Below are 21179 nucleotides of genomic sequence, written 5' to 3' on the forward strand. Positions count from 1 at the left end.
GATTTCCCAGCATTTTTTTTTCAGTTATTTATACTCGCTTTAACATCTTTGGTCATATCGCGAGTTAATCTTTGGTTGAAATCTGAAGGCCTTTGTACTATTGTTGAGACTGGTTCTACTGTTGTGAACGAGATGGCGATTGTATATGTATTACTGATTTGTTATGAATATGATTTCGATGATGAATGAAGCCGGTGATATTCAGGCATTTTCCTTATGGTTGAGGGAAAACCCTGAAACCCTCAACCAGGAAATTCAACCCGACCGGGAGTCGAACCCGGGCCCTCTGCGTAAGAGACCAGCATGCTGACCCCTACACCACAGAGGTGGTCAAGATTTCCCAGGATTGTTTTGGATTTTAATGGTGTGTCCTGTGTCCTGGAATGTCAAATAATCGGAAAAATACAATTTTTTCCTCATTTCCATAAAATTATGTTTAAAATTCCTTATTCATTTTTTCAAGATCCTGTCCAACTATGTTTAACGTTGTCAATGGCACCTGGCACCTCCCATCAGGCTGTATTAAAATAAAAATAATAATACTGTAGTATGTGTTAGGTACAGAATTATACAGATCTTTTTTATTCTTTAGTCTCTTTGGAAGTTGATTTATTATCGATATGATTTAAACACTGTACCATGCACTTTTCTGTAGAGATCAGGCTGTAATATAACAATATTTTTTCCAGACTTTGTCAGTAATTCAAAGGAAATTTCATAATCTAGCAAAAATGTAACAAAATTAAAAGTTTAGTCCCTATGTAATCAGTTGAAATACATAAAACGAATAAGATCAGTTATATTGCAAATTGAATTAATTCAAATGTGTAGTCACGTTAAGTTAGAAATGCAGTATTATCACCTGTCCTGGATTCCTGATGAGAGAAAATGGCAACCCTGGCCACAACATAAGTATAATCAAGAACAGAGAGTGTTTATGTAAGAACGAACTCGTGGTGAAGTGATTCGCAATATGTTCTAGGTAGAAAATTGTTCATCAAATTGTTTATCTTGACAAAAAAAAAACCTGTTACTAGCTGTAGTTGTTACAGAAGAGAAATTAGATGTCAGTCCATGTAGGGGAACTTCAAAGATGAAGTTTATATGAGTAACTCTCACACAATAGAGGAACTAAAAGAAGACATCAGCTTTGATCACGACTAAGCAACTCACACATTAATGCAGATGTCAAGAATAAGATGGACAGGTTAGTGCTCATTATTATTAGTGGCGGTTGTAGTGTGAAGCACAGCATGGACTCTGATGCTACTAACCACTCTGCACTGTGATTGGTACATTCTGTTGTTAACCGTTATAAATGTTGTGGACTATGCACCACACAAACAGTAACAAAACTGAAATTATCGCTCATGTTTTTAGTAGGAACCAACTATTTGTTTATCTACCAGAACATTTACATGTAGGCTACTGTAGATTCAGTGCTTGGCTTAGTGCTGCAATTATGGTTCTCACAAAAGAGTAAGAAGTCTGAATATTATTTTCGTTCATACAGACTTGGATATGCATAGATTCCAAATTAGAAACACATTTCAGATTGTTTTCGTAAAATACCAAGTTGCCACTGAATAACACAGTTATGTTACGAGCTGTTGACAGGACCATAAACACACCTGCTTTGTTTGCTCCAGGAACACTTTGCATTCACCTGACCTATACCACTCGATGCCTATATCTTGAACAATAATTCACCAACAACAATTATGGAATTACAGGAAAAGATAGTGGCTTTCTTCCACGAACTGCAGCAATCTCTATTCGCAAACATGTCTAAGAATTTGTACAAACATTATGAATGTTGTATACAAAATAATGGAAAGCATTCTTTATTTATTTTTATTTTATTAGGTTATTTTACGACGCTTTATTAACAGCTTAGGTTATTTAGCGTCTGAATGAGATGAAGGTGATAATGCCGGTGAAATGAGTCCGGGGTCCAGCACCGAAAGTTACCCAGCATTTGCTCATCTTGGGTTGAGGGAAAACCCCGGAAAAAACCTCAACCAAGTAACTTGCCCCGACCGGGAATCAAACCCGGGCCACCTGGTTTCGCGTCCAGACGCGCTGACTATGGAAAGCATTCTGAACATGTGATTTATAAGAAAAGGCGTCAGTGAACAAAGAATTTTGTTTTGCAAAGATATGTTTATAAAGCACTCTAGTTTATAGAGAACTAATTACATAAAAGTGCAATATCCATTTTCAGTGCTGTTTGTTTTGGCGCATACTCTACTTCATAAATGTACAATCTAAACCAAAGTTCTGTAAACATGTGTAACTTTCCAGTGTCTCCAAGTTAGTTCCAACAACTATCTTTTAGAGAAAACAAAGTGATCTCTCCCCTTGCGGGTTCACAGAACTTGTCTCTTGATCAGAAGTTTCCAGATTCACTAGCAGTATGGAATAAACAACAGCTTACAAGACCTGAATGGTAATAATCAGAAAATGTCTCTATCCACAGACATGTTGCCGTAACTACTTGATATTCGAGTCAATTTGATCAATTTTCCAAAACCACGAAGTACATTTAATTTAATAAGTTTATCAAGATAGTGAACAGAATTAACACCATGGAATGTTTAAATAAACTATGAGCAAAGGAGTGAAAGATATGTTTTTACTTCACTATAAAACACTTCAGTTTTCAATGACAAAATAATCCATAACTTGGCTCATATTTCAAACATATTATGAAGGCCTATAACAAAATTTAAAAAATCTTCACTTGAACATGTTCATAAAATACAAAAAGTTATCAATTGTTGTCATGCTTGTCCCTAGATTCAAACCAAATTAAGGGCATTGGGTTTTAAGGGCTGATAAAAATTCTCAGCATGGCTCCCTTAAGCTGGGGGTAATACTCCATATGCTGCACATTCACAGCACGTGAGAGAACAGCCCCCAGGCATGGGGATTTAGTTAGCTGTTCCTCACACATAAACAAATATCTTTGCAGCACATATTTCAACTGAGACTGCAGATTACTTTACAATAGTCCCACGAGGTCACAGACAATGTAACTAGAAACAGACTGCTGTACATGGCTAGTGATGCTGGCAGCTGAGACTAACTTAATGTCGCATAGCAGTACTATAAGTAAGAATTTAACAATTTCAAAAGCTTCTTTATCTCGAAGAGATACATGCACATCTTACTTTCTTTCAAAAGATATGGTCCCTTCTTAAGCACAGTTTACCTGAAATAAAAAGGCACGCATACAAGCACGTGCACTGTAATACTCACTCTATCACTCAAGTTTCCAACAAATAGCTTCCTTATCGGTGGACCTTCGTTGTTTACTGAGTTAGGCTGACTAGATTCATCATCATCTGTAAAGAACCATTTAATAAGTTTGTTTCTATACTATTTAATTTAATAAAAATATTACACTAAATCTGTTGAGAAAATTCAATCACATGATTCTCAAAGAACTTACCATATACTACTTAAAATTTAATAAGCATATTACACTAAATCTGTTGAAAAAATTCAATCACATGATTCTCAAAGAACTTACCACCATCCATCTTCCATTTGCTGATTTTGTAATCCACTAATTGTACTACTAAATCATTTATTGAAACATCCACCATATTGTTTGATTGTAAGATAAATCTGTGAAAATAAGAAAAAACATTAATTTCATAATTCAACACGCAATCACTTCTCACATATCTGAACTACTGCAGTTTCTTAGTTATATACAATATAAAATTCTCATATTTATAAGTAAACAGCTTAAAGTACCTAGCATTCCCAGTATTTTCTTTTTTGCTTCCATTTTTTACCAAAATTATTTTTAAACTTTACGGACCTCAACAATGCAGACAGATACATATGTTTAAAGATAGGATAGGGTGATAATCCTCTAACACTAAAACCTTAAAGATCTACTATATTAGGTAGGTCTCTATCCTATCTTCATTGGTTCTAGTTGAACAGATCTTTACCCCATATTAGGTTCACTAGATTCTTTTCAGAAAGATCCTACTCAGGTTAATAATTCCCAGGAGTGCAAACCTCCTCCATGTGGTGATAAATGATCCTGGTGGTGCACAAGTATTATTATTATTATTATTATTATTATTATTATTATTATTATTATTTTATAGTACTAACTATTAACTTATGTTATAGACACAATATTTTGTTAGTCAAGAAATTACAGTTAATCAGTTTCCTATTGTAGTTGTAAACCCTTGGTAGAGACTAAGAGAAGGCCTGATGGCCTTATCTCTACCAGGTTAAATAAGTAAATACTAACTATTATGTAGGTCAATTTCACTTGTAGCACACTGTAAATAATATTGTTCTCGCAATAATGTGTTTCACAACAAAGTTCACACGCTTTTGTACAAAGTTTCAGTTTCACTTGTAGCACATTATAAAATAAAATATTGTTCTGGCAATATTATGTTTTATATAAAATTCACATGCTTTGTACGAATAAATCTGTTCTCTCTTTCGATTTCACAAATTTGTCTATGATCTTGTTGCTGAAATCTGAAATTTCAGAAATACATTTCCTTTCTATGGATAACAGAGATTGCTCTGTCTCTGATGTCATCAGAATTGTAACCATAATCTTCAGAAGTTTTAAACATTGTCCAAACGTTTAAATTAAGTTGCTCTCATGTATGAAAGCGTAGAGTGTCATGGCTCCCAATGTGTGTCCGAACTTGTTCCTGCAATATCACTCCCAATTCTGTATTCGAATCCAAGACTGGCAAGGTCTGAACTATTAAGTTGAGGTATTTGTCAGAGAATCACTGCACAAAGCATTCTGGTAGAAACAAGTTAGCAGCTACAAGATGTCCTGTCCTATCATGGGCACCTTATTTTGCTTGGCAGATAATTATTACATCACAGACTTCTTTGGCTTCCATGATCCTCATGAACTTACCTTCTTGCCTCCACATTGCTGGACACTCTTCTTCTGGACTATTTTCATTTGTGTCTATACCATTTCTATTTCTTTTTTAATTTCACATATGAATTGCTCTATGTTTTCTTTGGCGACAACTGGGTCTAATTCTCACATTTCCATCTGTTTGAAAAGTATGTAAACGTGAGGAATGATTTCAGAAAAAATGAGCCAGAACACAAAATCAATATCTTTTAGAGTTTTTTTTCAGCCCAGTTGCCTGTTCTATTGTGGCTTTGTGTTTGGTGTCCATACATTCCAGGATTTCTTCTCTGTACTTGTAAACAACCTTTATGGTGCAACAGTGAAAATTCTATCGCATTGGTACAGCGTTGGTTCTCTGTGGCGTATTAGAAAACAATGTAGCAAAAAACACTGACATGTTGATTGAATGAGGCTGCATTTGCCATGATGAAGTTTACCTGAGGGCGTGGCAGTGTACAGATACAAAAACAAAATTTCGAGCTCCCTTAGTACAAGTTTTGCTTAAAACACACTGCACATGTGCAGTAACCAAGAGCCCCTGTATATATGCTACTTGAGAACAGTTGTGCAAAATTGTTGCCTACATTCATGGACTCCCATCAAGACTCACTCCAAATTTTAATTTCTTATCTGTATATATTTAACATTTGCACAGAACTATTTAATTCTTTTTTGCACTCCATTACTACCCCCACTCATGACCCAAATTTATGATAAGTTTGAGTAATTTACTGGGATCTTCTGCGACATATCTGCTAAAGATGTTCGGTAACGGCTAAAGATGTTCGGAACAGAATAAAAAGACTACAAAACCGAAAATCACGCGGTCCAGACGATATTCCCACAGAAATTATAAAGTTAGGAGGTGAAGCCATGATCCCGTACTTAATGCGAATTTTTAATATATCAATAAATAATTGTAGTATCCCATATATAAAGCAGGAGACAAATGCGATGCGAACAATTACAAACCTGAATAATTTCGAGGGAAAAATTGTTCCGGGGCCGGGAATCGAACCCGGGACCTTTGGTTTAACGTTAACGTTAGCATTCGATTCCCAGCCCCGGAACAATTTTTCCCTCGAAATTATTCAAATCAACTTTACAGGGAGTTATACCTGAAATCTTGATTTGCAATTACAGACCTGTCAGTCTCACATCAGTTATGTGCAAAATAATGGAACATCTAATAACACAATATATTCGCAACATTTTAGAAAATAACGAGCGGCTGAACAAAAATCAACGCGCCTTCAGACCAGGATACTCTTGCGAAAGTCAAATCACATCCTTAATACAAGATTTATCCAATGAAGTTGATAGTGGGGAAAGAATAGATGGAATTATGATCAATTAATTTTTTTATTTTATTGGGTTGTTTTACGACGCTGTATCAACATCTAGTTATTCAGCGTCTGAATGGAATGAAGGTGATAATGCCAGTGAAATGAGTCCGGGTTCCAGCACCAAAAGTTACCCAGCATTTGCTCGTATAATTGTGATCGATTTCGCTAAAGCTTTCAACGTAGTGTCTCACGAAAAACTTTTAGAGAAACTAAGCAGGCTTCCAATAGATAATCGAGTAGTAAGATGGATAAATAAATTCTTAGAGAACAGGACCCAAAAGGTCAGACTAGGAAAAGAAATATCGGGACTAGGAAATGTAACATCAGGCGTGCCTCAAGGGACAGTTCTTGCACCTTCATTGTTTCTCGCACGCACGCACGCACACACACAAATTTTCAACATATTAATTAGAGTCAATTTATTTTTTTTTTAATGAGAACCAACTACAGTATGTTTTGTATTGCAAATGTAGCGTTAGCTCTGTCTAACAGCAACTGACTACTTTAGAGACTGAATGTCACCGGTAAGAGTAAACATAAACAATGTCTGACGCACCCTTCTTTATGTCTAGTTCATAATGTTGACGTAATTAAAGATCGAAAAAACCCACAGTACTGTACACTACCCAATACAACCCTTATTTTTTCAGTTCTGTACTGGACAACTGAACAATAAGACATTGGCGAGAAATCTGATTGTATGCTGAAGATTTTGTGTTTTGTTTTTTGAGAATAATTGTTTATTTGGGAAAATTTCAGTATATGGATACCTCACTGACAACAATTATCTTAAAATACCAAGACAGCAAATTTGTGTTTGTCGAATGCACACCATACTTAAGTAAAGGCACTTTTCAGTGCACAATAATTTATTTTGTGTGCACAATGTTGGAATTTTGGAATAAGAGGGTACGGAAAGTATCCGTGTTCTGGAATGTCTTTTCTTTAATTTCACCTATTGACTGGAAATGTCTTCTCTTGTATAAGTACTCTTTCAAATTTATTCTAAAAACAAAGAAATGTACATCATGCATTCCACGAGTGACAGACGTGACATCTGGTAGTAAATTAATAGTGTCTCATTTACTTTAATCCTTCATTTCTATTTGGTGTTACTTTTTACGCATGAGGAAAATAAAACATGATAGCAGTTGTAAACATTTACTTTCATTTTTATCTGTAATTTACAAATGCAATGATGTGACGGATGTGACAGTGGTTGAGTCTCGGGTATGAGCAGTACAAGTATAGGTAATTATTTCTGCGAATTTTCGATAGTCACCGGTACCAAAATATCTATAATTTATACATAATGTGTAAGCACTGAAGATTACACTCACCTTACTTTCATGCTGAATTATTAATAAATGAAGTTTTAAAAATTTTAAGAACTGTGTGACGGATGTGACAGGTAATGTGACGGATGTGACACGTCTAAAAAAAGTAGGCCTTGTTAATATCATAATTGAGTTTAACACATCTGAAAAAACGACACCAAGTAAAAACGGTATTCTAAGACAATATTCGAACTCCACTGTTAAAAATATTGTTAAAGTAGTCAGTATACAGACAAATTAGTAATACATTAAAAAGTAATTAAAAAATACGAAGTCTTATTTAAAAGTCATTCAACTTCAAAACTCTCGTGCTATTCACAACAGGATGAGACATAATTTTGAACACTTCAGATTTGTTGTAGCATATGCTGTCCATAGACTGAGGCCATTCGGACACCAGTACCAACCATCACCAAAATTTTTAATTCATTTGGAGAAATGACCCTTACTACTTCACCAGGATACTTTCTTCCTTCATGTCACAACAATCCAATATCCGTATGTTACATTTATCAACAGTTCTACACAGCTTTCCATCTAATAACATCCTTGTTCATTTGAAATGGCACTTTCCAAATCATGAGACTCATTCGAAGAATGAACATCTTGGTACTGATATCTTAAATGTTTTGGCTTGATGTCTTTTTTTTATATCGCACACAATCCATTTCGGTTAAACGAGCGTTGAGTAGCTTCCACCGATTTTGGAATAGACACCGACGCACTTAGGTTAGGTTAGTTTAGGCTTTTATTATCCCGTCAAGATGAAGGTGAAAGCGATTGAGTGTGATTTTTTGTTTTCTATGTTGGCAGTTCAAGTGCGTCGGTGTCTATTCCAAAATCGGCGGAAGTCGCTCAACGCTCGTTTCACCATCATTTCTAATGCACCTCTTTTCCTTTCAACAAATTGTGTGTGTTGTATGGTCAGAAAAAGTGGCTAGATTATATCTTTAGTACATCTGACATAGTGGACCACCACTCAGAGAATATTTGTTGATTTTCCAATATTGATTCTTTATTGATAAAAATAACAGATTCCTTTAATGTCTTTCTTTGCACAGTCAAATTGGGATGATACTGCCGCAAACATACATTGTGAAACATGCAGCACATATTTTTGACGAAGTTGGTTAAAATAAGACTTTTCTTAGTTACGTTTCCCTGTTACATGATTCTTTATTGATTTAACGACTTAAAACAGCTTGTTTGCCTGCTGACTGAACACTGATGTGTGTCAGATATAAATCATAGATTTGTTTTGTTTCTTCAGTGATCCTGGCCTTGCTGTATGCAGTGTCACGTCCATCACAAATAAACATATCACATCCGTTACATTCATTTTCAGAATATAAACAATGTCAACTAAAATATGAAAAGCACCATTAGATAGCCTCTGTCAGTGATACAATGAATCTGAAGTATTTATTATTTAACTATCTTCAAAATAATGCTCATAAACGAAACTAATGCATGATTTTTAGTGATGTGCGTGACAGCTGAGATAGCCAAACACAAATCTAATTTAAAGTATCTAAGAAATGCGTATGTTTTCAGATTTTTTTGAGATCTTATGAAGACACTGTCTTTCCATAATTAAGGGTTTCTGTCAGGTGATTCCTTAGTAATCATGAAATATTCATGGGTAACCCAGCAATCAAAAATTTACTTGGTGCAAACAAAGAGAAAGATGACGCATTAAGATGGCGAAAAATAGCAAAAATGCAAATCTAAAAAATATATTTTTTGCTCTTTATGAAATTTTGGCTAAATCTGAAAGAATAGATCGTCAGTAATGCAAGTGATCGCCACTCTCGACGCACGGCAGCTGCTCTCTGTCTACCCTCCGTTCTGGTGGCCTACTCCCAAGCCCACCATAATGAAATGTGCATTCGATACTCACGCATTTAGCATAACAACATACAACAGCTTCTACGATCTGTTCTTTCAGATTTTCCCGAAATTTTAATACTTTATTAAGGAACTGAAGTTGTTTATAGCAGTGATTTTCCAGTTTCAAAATTTTACCCACAGGCTCACTTCCTCCTGGAATGCATGATATCTAAAGATGACTCAATCGAGTCGAAAACGTTCATATTTTAATTAAAACATGTACAAATAACTCTTATAGACAAGCATTGACGGATCCTTATATTTGATTTATTAAGATTACAGCTTATCGGACATCCACTATGGTTTTTAAATTTACTTCTTTCAAAATTAACGTTGAATTGTTTTTAAATAATACTTCATAACAGAAGATATCTTTATCTTTAAATGCAAATGAAGAACGGTAAAATTTAGAAGTCAAAACCTTACCTGGCAATGACCACCAAATTTTGGCGCAATGAAAACTTACGCCACTACATTATAGGCTACGTTACGGAAAACTTAGAAGTAGGTTAACCTGGAAAAAAATCTGCTGATATACGATCGACTGTCTTTTCTTAATTAGATAACAAAATAATGTCCAATTTCAGTTCAAAGTGACAGCACAAAATGGATTTAATTTAGGGCATTTGATTACCTGCAAGCAGTAGCTATTCTCTTTTATATGGAATTAATTTTTACAAGCTGTGATGCACATTTCAATTCGTTGTTCAATATGAACTAAAAACGATAATAGTAATCTTCTAAAGCAATTTCTAATGGCACTACCAAAATACCAGTAAAATCCTCCACAACGCTCTACAATATCCTTTCTTTGCACCACTAATAATTTTCACCGTTCCTCTCCCCGTGCTTTGCATGTGTTCTACGCTGCTCAGGTCGAGCGCTATCAGCAATCACCGAATCACCATTTCACTTCACGTCCCGTTTAACGACACTGTCGCCAACTAAAGCCCGGTTCAGACGGTGCGTGTTTCTGTGATGGATTCCAAGGTGGCTGCGCGGATGGGTCGCCTGCGTGGTCACTCAACGGAAGTAATGCGCTCTGGTGGCTTCGTGGATGGCTAGCTTGCTGGATTTCGAGGGTAGGTTCCTTGCTATTTTTCGTGATGGATTGCAGGCTGGAAACCAAAGATGATCATATAATATCACCACTGAAACCATGTCGCCATGTTCGTTGTTTTCCAACTAAACATGTTTTTTTCTATATTCTTTAGTTTCTGAGAAACAACAATTAAATATCGGACTTTAGCTGTATTGAACATATGGCTTAATTACTTTATTACGACATTTACTACTGTTAATGTAGGACTTTAGTTGTTTTCCACTCACGGTTTAGTTTCTTTTTGACCATGAGTGTTGGCAACAGATGAAGCAGCAGATGATTTTCCAATTTGACTGTGAAAAGAGCCAGCTCCGTGCGAACAACTACCATCACCGTAGGCAACACGGGAGCCAGCCAGTCAGCACGCAGGCTTAAGACAACCAAGTTGAACACTTGTGCTGCAGTATCAAAGAGTCTAGTTCGGCTTCGTATGACACTTGCGAAGCTCCATACATAATCAATATGCAAACATAGCATAGATAGTTGCTGACCACCAGGGTCGCTACTATCGCTCAGCACGGACACTTTCCGAGCAGACGATAATGTATGTTCGGGTTTTCTATTTCAATGTATGGAGCTCAGTGAAATATTTTATTATAACTTTATTGCGTATCATTACTAAGTTTTATTTAGTGTAATGTGTCCATAAGTTCCGTTTACTTCTTATTGCATAATTTGTTTCAGAAATAATTACAGAACTGTGTTATTTTATTGTGAAGAGAATTTTACATGTTAACATAATCTATTCGCGTGAACATTTTAGGTTTAGAATGGAAGCTATTTTGATTAAAAAAAAAAAAAGAATTTATGTTGTGACTTTAATTTAGCACATCTACCTTCCTTAATTGTAGATAGAAAATTTACCACACCACTACTATGAAATTAGTGTACGTACAATTGTGTTACTTCGTCTCTTAAGTAGTAGATAAATACAATAATTTAGTACTCAATTGTAGTATTGAAATACAGACAAATTGAATGTGCGGCGTATCATACCTGACATTATGCTTAATTATAATGTATAAATGCGGATATTGAAATAACGGTACAGTAAACATAACCTATAATTTCAACATATCTAAATATCCGCGCGGTGCAACTGAAAATTATTGAATCGTGCATAAATGAATGTACAAGAATTTCGCAATATTTAATTCAAATAAAGGGAGGTATAACACATACGAACGTAATTTTCAAATCAAAAATATTTCACCTTAACTCGCAAGTGAATTATGTCTGAAGTGTCCATAATCATTGTTTTAAATTTTATTACTGCAATTACACTACATTTTAGAGAAATATATGTTATTCTTTATGCATTCCAACAAATTTATATGATTTAAAAGCCACCCTTCATGATCGGGTTAAGCGATTCACATCACAGTCCAGTATATACAGTCACGAAGCTCAATACTTACTAAATATGCAAACATAGACAGTTGAAATATACATCTATAGATAGTTGCTAACCACCAGGATCGCTACTATCGCCTCATCACAGACCTTTTCCCCAGCAGACGATAAAATGGATTGTACCGGTACTTTCGATATCGTAGTCTTTTGAAAAAATTAACACCTTCCTTCCACTATTGAAATGTAAAAAAATAAGGTTTATATATTATTTTCATAAAGTATATATTATATTTTATAAACTCACCTTCCTGGATCTTTCGGAAGAAGGATAACTGACTTCTTTTTCTTACAATATTTATAGTACAACAAACGTCTCCTTGTCCCATATTATTACTCAAATTATTGCATTTTAGCCATTTACAGTTATTACAACCGATAACGAACATTTCACAGTTTACACAACTTTTCACAACAATACGAAATACGGCACAGTCAATGCCTTTTCGATCTATACCAGGGTGTAATGTATGTTGGGGGTTTCTATTTCAGTGCATGTAGCTCAGTGAAATATTATATTATAACCCTATTGCGTATTATTGCAAAGTTTTATTTAGTGTAATGTGTCCATAAGTCCCGTTTACTTCTTGTTGCATAATATGTTTCAGAAATAATTACAAAACTGTGTTATTTTAATGTGAAGAGAATTTTACGTGTTAACATGATCTGTTCGCATCGACATTTTAAGTTTAGAATGGAGGCTATTTTGAGGTTCAATAAAAACGAATTTGTATTGTAATTTTAATTTAGCACTTCTACCTTCCTTAATTGTAGACAGAAAATTTACCACCACTCCTATGAAATTAGTGTACGTACGATCTTAAGCCTGGTTTAGACGGTGCGTGTTTCTGTGGTGCATTCCAAGGTGGCTGCGGGATGGGTAGCCTGCGTGCTGACTGGCTGGCTCCCGTGTTGCCTACGGTGATGGTAGTTGTTCACACGGAGCTGGCTCTTTTTCATAGTTCAAATTGGAAAATCATCTGCTGCTTCATCTGTTGCCAACACTCATGATCAGAAAGAAACTAAACCGTGAGTGGAAAACAACTAATGTCCCACATTAACAGTAGTAAATGTCGTAATAAAGTAATTAAAGCCCGGTTCAGACGGTGCGTGTTTCTGTGATGGATTCCAAGGTGGGTGCGCGGATGGATCGCCTGCGTGGTCACTCACCGGAAGTAATGCGCTCTGGTGGCTCCGTGGATGGCTAGCTTGCTGGATTTCGAGGGTAGGTTCCTTGCAAGAGGAGTAGAATAGAAGAGAGGGGCTCAAGAGGCGGATTAAGTGTAATCTGTCAAGAAGCTTCTTTTTACCAGCAGTGGAGCGCCACATGCACAAAAATGGCGGTATTTTCAAACGACTTCCTGCACCGGAAATAGAGTCTATTTCTACTCCTCTTGGTTCCTTGCAACGAGTTAGATACTATAGAGAGGCTAAAGACCTCTGATAAGCGCTCCCTGCGGAGGCCAACAGTACTATGGATCGTTCCCTAAAAAACATGGCGTCTATAGTACCGCCAGCCTCCGCAAGGAGTGCTTATCATAGGCACACTGTAACGAGTTGGTACATGTATTATATTTTTCAGATACATCAATATTTAATTTAAACATTTCGCTATAGGTTTTGTAAAAAGCTGATTTATAAATGAATAATTAAGACTTTAAAATTTCCAAAAATGTCTCATTCCCTCGGATTTAAATGAAATGTACCGTAAATCATAATATTCGTTGCTGGATAATTAAACCCTCTCAATACAGGTACCATTGCCGCAGAGAATTATAAGATAAGACAGACAGCATAAGCGAAATATCTGTATTAATAAGTTTGTACCATGAAGAGTTTAGTATTTATTGTGTTTATAGGGCCTACTCCAACTTTCTTTTTATTAATGCGTTAGGGCTCTTTTTGTTATCAAAGAGTAAAGATAGCACTTGCATCACACACAATTTGTCATTATTGTTCAAAATAATGTAAGAACAGTTTTATTCTGCAAAAGCCTCTGCTTAGTTGCGAGACACGTATGAGATCAATGCTTGTTTCAAATTATATTAGACTACACGATGTCTCCATCACGCGACAATATTTGTTTCAAACTATATTAGACTACATGATGTCTCCATCACGCGAAAAGAAGTGTACCTAGCTGTGGGTCCTGTTGTTTCTGATAACAATGTTAATCGTAAGTATCTTATCGTTTCAATAAATGTGGTGAGATATGATCGTGAGTAACTTTCTATTAGTGTCATTCTTTAATTATTATGTTGCATGCTAAGAGATTATTTGTAGTTTTAATAATTTCAGTTTTCAAAAGTTCTCTGTGTTAATTCCAATTTCAAATGAATTTTTCTCAATAACTTAATTACTGGATATTTTTTTTTAATTTTCGCCACTACCTTTACTATATTTTACTCCTATTAATTACATACGTCGTCTCTCTTGAAATCACCTGGTGAGCACTGAACTACATGATTTCATATTAGGTTAGACTAGCTGTAAGGTAATTAAATTTGTGACGAAGTCAAAAAATTATTTATTTTTCTTCTGCCGATTAAATTCATCCGTCTTTAGGTGCTTTGCTTTGGTTGCATCGAGTATAGCTTGTCATTTAATATCTGGGCTATATTTAGTGAAAGTAATAAAACATAGGCCTACAGCTGTTATAAAACGTAAAGTTTTGTGTGTATTTTACTTTTTACTTATTAACATAGTCTTAATATGTAACTCAATTCACAATAATACTAACTTCATCACAGTCATTTCCTACAACATCCGAGCCACGCCCCTTTGTTTTGACTAACCGAAACATGGCGGACCAATGTTCAATTTTCTTCAACTTTCTGAGATCTTTGTCCTCTCTATAGTATCTAACTCGTTGGTTCCTTGCTATTTTTCGTGATGGTTTGCAGGCTGGAAACCAAAGATGATCATATAATATCACCACTGAAACCCAACGAGTTAGAAAGAGAAGACTATAGAGTGGCCATGTTGTCCTGTACAGCGCTCTTTGCGGTGCCACCGCGAAACACGGCAGATCTGAGCTAAGCGTCCACCTTTGTAAAAATTCGTCTGCTTACAATGTTGTATAACGGAGGTAAGAAGTACAAAAAAACGAAGAAAAAAACATGCCTGTTCTGTGTGCTGCATATAACTGCAATGTCAAAAGGAAAAAGACAACTGATATATCATATTTCATGTAAATTTTATGAAGTTAAATCCATAGTTTTGTTAATTAGCAGCATTTTTTTTCATGCATAAATGTGTAACAACGCCCGGCATAAACAAAATAAATGGTTCACTGGTAATGTACTTAAACTAAATACGGATAAACCGTTTCAGACCCAGTGAAAAACAATAGCAATACAATATTAAAATTGTATTTCGACACCGGCATCCTTTATTTCTGCTCCTTCTGTCCTTACTGCTTATACAAGAAGACGATGAGCTGTAGCTTATAAGAAGTAGGCCTATTTCGAAGACAAACGATTAATCAAATAAATGGTTCACCCAGTGAAAAACAATAGCAATACAATATTAAAACTGTATTTCGACACCGGCATCCTTTATTTCTGCTCTTTCTGTCCTTACTGCTTATAGAAGAAGACGATGAGCTGTAGCTTATAAGAAGTAGGCCTATTTCGAAGACAAACGATTAATCAAATAAATGGTTCGCTAAACTAAATACGGATAAAACCGCTACAATTCCGTTTCAAGCATAGTAATAGCAATCAAATATTGAAATTGTATTTCGACACTCGCATCCAAAATAACGCAAAACTCTGGGGTAGGTCGTATTGTTGTTAGTATTTTGACTGGAAGGACATGAAAGAACATAATTGAGCACCCACGTGCAATAATGGGGTAAGTATGAATATATTTCGTAACTACTTACCCCATTATTGTACGTGGGTGCTCAGTTATACACTAATAATTATCTGTGGTGCCACAGCCCTTGAAAGGCTCAGACAGACAAGCCGGCTGTTGGCCTCACGTTCACATTTCGATAATAATTATACTTTACTGTAACAAAAAAACTGAAAGCGTGTTTTGTCATGTTTCACCCACGTTACAAGCTTGGAGGTAAAGGTTGTTTACTACAGATAGGGCCTACTTTCATTCTATACCTTATGGTATAGTAAATAGTTTTGCAACGTGTAGAGACTGGGAAAACAATTTAATAAAATCATCCGAATCATACTCGTTCATTTTATAGGCAATCTTGCAGGTCGCATTTAAAAGAACCTAGGAATATTAACATTTTCTTCGGTATATTTGCTAGGACTTCTTGTCATACTACATGACAATTTTGCTTAAGCTACGGTTTCACTACGACGATCTTCGTCGAACGAACTTCGCTGACGATTGATATCGCCAGCGGTCATCGTCAGAGAGTGGTTTCTTTACCGGCGAACTTCGTAGGTGGATAGTTTATTGTTTTATATAGTTGACCATGTCTGATCAGCTGATATGTGGATGACAATATGATGTTATAATATAAGTTTTGCCTTGAAAAACAAGTACGGATCTTTTAAGTAGTTAATGTCATGTTTATAAATAGATATACAGAGGGGTCTTTTAATTAATTGATATTAAGACATCTTGAAAATGAACCCACCAATTTTAAGGAATATTTCAGACTTTCTCCCGAACAATTTCGTTTTAAGTTCAATTGAAAATGATGTAAAATTACCCACAAAATTTATTCACAAACCAATCAGCCCAGCTGAAAGATAAGCATAACTTTAAGGTAAAAACCAATTATATAAAAACTTTATTTTTACTTTTTACAATGTTATTTTTTTTTTTTTCATTTAGGAGCATTTATTTAGGAAATAATGTTACAAATAAAAAAAAAAATGTGAGAAGGAGGTTGTTGCACTTCTCTTCTTTGCTCGGAATTCCACTTCACTTACTATTTCACACTCAAACTTTGGTTAAGAAGCTAAATCTGCCGCATCGTGTGTCCTTCAATTATGAATCACTTTACTCAATTGTATTAACAGTTCTGGTTATTGCAAAATATAGATTTGTTATTGTTTACATTGATTCTTCTTTTTGGCTCATGTCGAACAGGGATTTGTGTTTAATCAATTAATATATCGTCCTCATTAGTGAAGAAATTGCACAAAGATTTCTGTTTTACCGCCATTGTGGTATGTATGATGTATAAATCACATGTTATTAAATGATTTAATTCATAACCTACTGTAATTTTACAATTGGTTACTCGGCGATGATCGACAGGTTTTTGCCTCCAAGGCAAACGCCGACGATGTTCGTCGAGCCCAGCGACGTTCGTTGACATTCATCGCCGTAAAGAAACCATGCACATTCAAATCAACGGGACAGAATCCCAGCGAAGATCGCCAGCGATGATCGTCGGCGAAGATCGCCGTAGCCAAACCGTACCTTTAGGCATGATCTAGGCTTTAGGTTATTCTTTTCAGCATTAATTCTAGGAATAGCTCAAGTGTTTTAAATTTAGCGTACATAAGTTTAGATTAAGTTCCTAGCACGTATTTGACGAAATACTAGGTTTTTCCACTTCAGTTTAACTGATTTATGCAAACGAAATTAAGACAGCTGACGATTCTACTGTCAGTTATCACCACGCCCACTTTGTTTTGGGCGCATAAGTTCATTACCATGCCAGACGCAAGCAACCAAGAAACCATGACGAAGACCAACGAATGTGAGACGAGAGACAATCAAGACACTTGCCCCATCTGCGAGCGGAGGGTAGAGGATGAATCAGTCATCACTTGCGACGGACTGTGCCAGAGATGGCACCACCTATCATGCACTGAGTTACAGCAAGGCCAATTCAATGCATTAAGATCAACCAATAAAAAGAAATCCAAGCTGATGTGGTTATGCTACAACTGTGAGCAAGACTACATGACGTACAAAGCAGGAAAGAGCATGCAAAAAGAAATGGAAACCTTAAGAATGGATATGAACATGAAGCTAGACGCAATGGCAGAAGCCATATATAAGCTGAAAGACGAAAGACCACTCCGTGCAACTCGTGAAGAACGGCCTCCGCAGCCCGCACGCAGTTCGGTAATCAAAAGCCCAGCAGAGAAACTTACAAATGAAAAGAAAACACAACGCTCGGAGAACGACAAGTTTAGTGAAGCAAAAGGCAGAAAGGCAGCACAACCAACAAACAGCGACGACAACGCTGCAGAAGACGAGCCAAAACACACGGAACCAGAAACCGAAAACACTAACATCGCAGCGGAAGAGGAGGAGGAGGAACAATTCACCGAGGTGATCTACAGGAAGAGACGACGACAACAACAGCGATCGCACACAATTGGTACAGGAGACACTGAAGACAACCTGATAGAAGCTGGAGTGGCAAGAGCATGGCTTTACCTGGGGCGCCTCTCACAGCATACAACTACAGAGAAAATAAAGAGCTTCCTCAGCAGAAAAGGGATACAGCAAGACGTAGTATGTGAGGAACTAAGAACAATGGGAATGAACAAAGCATTCAAAATAGGAATACCAATGCAGAACTTAGAAGAAACTGAGAAGCCCGAATATTGGCCTAAGGGGATTCTCGTAAGGCGATTTCGCTTCTCACGCAGAACAACGGGCACGCAATACCCCACAACAGAATTTGATGCGTAACAGCCACCAAAGAAGAATCAAGACAGCCGACAGGACCCGCCTGATGACAACCCGGAGTAGGGACAAATCAATAAGTACACTTTTATGGAACTGCGAGGGACTAATAAATGCAACATCAATGCTTACACAAGACATATTTCAAAAATACGACGCAGTTGTGTTAACAGAAACATATCTAATGCAAGAGTGGCACAGTCAGAATTTCTACGCTATCCACAATTTCGCAACACAGGGAAGCAGAGGCAGACCCAGAGGCGGGATATCGCTGCTACTAAAACCAAAGCTGACACCCTTTCAGACACTTCATAAAACGGAGAACATATTACTTGTGAAATGTGGACCCATATGGATAATGTGTGGATACTTCCAGCCATATCTCAAGGAAGAGGAAATTATAGATGAAATTGAAGAAGCAATAGTTAAAGTGCCAAGGTACGAGCCCCTGCTTATAGCAGGCGATCTAAATTGCCGTCTGGATACCCCACTAGCTAAAACGGAAAACGTACTCTCCTATATAAATAGTGAAGGGCTCTCTGTTGTGAATAACAAAACAGAGAAAACTTACTATAGCCCAAATGGCAGCAGCACCATCGACCTGGTCTTTGTAAATGAAGGAACCAAAGTAATATCTCACAAGGTTATCACTAATGTTGCTGTGAGGAAACACTTACCCGTAGAAACCATTATACAGCTTGGAAACACCTTCGGAACCACGGAAACTTCTAGAGCCAAAATCCCAAGGAAACTAGATGTGGGAAAGATTAAGGAAAAGGACTTGGAAAATGTAATTAGCATCATCCAAGAAGGAGACGTGGATACCGCACTGGAGACTATCGAAAAACGCATGAAAGAAGCCATCCCTCACCATAAAGACAACACCTGTACAAGGAAAGCTAAACCATGGTTCAATGCTGAATGCTATAGTCAGAGGAAAGCCACACTCAACGCACTACACTCAGCTAGGGAGTTGAAGACAGAAGCAGCCTACAGGAATTACGCCGACAAAAGGCGAGAATACAAAGAGACTGTAAGAGAGGCAAAAACAACATACCATCTGAGCAAAGAAAAGAAGTTAATAGAAGAAGCAGAATCGGATCCATACAAAGCATTACGCCAAAAGAATCCCAGATTCCCGAAGACAATACCAATACAGACGTGGACGCAACACCTAAGTAGCATCGTAGGTGCGAAAGATACACGCCCCAAGATCGACTCATCACCAGCTGTAGGCTTCGAACCCATTAATGAAGAGGTAACATATACCATAAAAATGAGCAGACCAAATAGAGCACCAGGTCCTAACCACATCACAAATGAACACTTGAAGCTCGCGGGTCCAATCATGGTGCCGGCATGGACAGCACTCATGAATGAATGCCTGCGCACAGGGCAAATCCCTGCACAGTGGAGAACAGCAATTATCAAAATGCTATATAAAGGAAAGGGAGACCCCAAGAACCCAGACGCCTACAGAGGTATTGCTTTGGAAGATGTGCTGTTGAAAACTTTCACGAAAATAATAACAGGTCGCTTGGCAGAAATGATAGACCCGAGTATCCCAGTGGAACAATTTGGATTCAGGGAAGGAAGATCGACCATTCAAGCTGTCCGATGCCTCCAAGAAGACATACAAGATGCACTGCGACATCCAAAAGGAAAGCTGTATACAGTGTTCGTGGATTACAGCAAAGCGTTTGACACCATCAACAGAAACATGATAATAAAGAAACTGGGCTCGATGATTGGAACAGGTCATTACGTCACCAGAATAGTAAACAACATATTGCACAAAAACAGCTTAGTAATCGACGACAGCGTCACATACTCAGAACCTATAGAGCAAAGTATCGGGGTGTTGCAAGGCGACCCACTAAGCCCCACGTTATTCAATGTAGCAACAGCTGATATTGTGAACAGTGTCAAGCTAGATGGAGTCAGCATGTATATATATGCCGACGACATGGCCCTAGCGTCCACATCGCGGCAAAAGCTTCAGTCCTCGCTAGAGCAATTATCAATATGGGCCCGAGAGAACGAATTAGCCATCAATGTAGACAAAACCGTATCCATGATCTTCCGCCGAGGAGGAAGAATAGCAGCTGAAGATACATTCCGTCTGGAGCACAGGGAGCTACAAAATGTAACCCAATTCAAGTACTTAGGAATCACCCTCCAAACGCATGGGGATACGTATACACAACATGTAAATGAAAGAACCATACATGCTATAAAAGCAATGCATGAAGTACAGCATGTAAGCAAATTATCGCTAGAGACAGCCATGACATTATTCAAAGTCAAAATCAGCCCTATATTGCAATATGGTCTGAACATCATATGGGAGAACCTTACAAAGAGCAATTTAAAACGCATAGAACGAGTGAAGGCAACATTTATTAAAAGAGCCCTATCCATATCAAAATATGCTCCATCACGACTATGCTACGAAATGTCAAGGGAACCCTTCTATTTCGAAGATTTGAGACACCAACTACTGCTCCCGTCCACTGCCCAGTACGAGAATCTCCTACAGG

The 21179-nt window shown here is 36.9% G+C and overlaps 1 protein-coding gene across 3 annotated transcripts in view; it reads right to left on the minus strand.

Moving 5' to 3' along the window:
• The window catches only part of LOC138708707 (F-box/LRR-repeat protein 2-like), a 44435-nt gene extending 34011 nt beyond the window's left edge, over window positions 1–10424 (minus strand). For 2 of the 3 annotated variants that reach the window (XM_069838829.1, XM_069838820.1), the window contains exons 1-3: window positions 10135–10424; window positions 3536–3633; window positions 3262–3347 (exon numbers count right to left, since the gene is read on the minus strand). In XM_069838829.1, the coding sequence (XP_069694930.1) occupies window positions 3262–3347; window positions 3536–3611 (162 nt within the window). In that variant the 5' untranslated portion in view covers window positions 3612–3633; window positions 10135–10424. Of the gene's footprint in view, window positions 1–3261; window positions 3348–3535; window positions 3634–9926; window positions 10015–10134 lie in introns of all 3 variants that reach the window. The other variant, XM_069838813.1, reaches the window with a different exon arrangement.
• Between the last annotated feature and the right edge of the window lie 10755 nt (window positions 10425–21179).

This window comes from Periplaneta americana, chromosome 1 (assembly GCF_040183065.1).
Source record: "Periplaneta americana isolate PAMFEO1 chromosome 1, P.americana_PAMFEO1_priV1, whole genome shotgun sequence".
NCBI lineage: Eukaryota > Metazoa > Arthropoda > Insecta > Blattodea > Blattidae > Periplaneta > Periplaneta americana.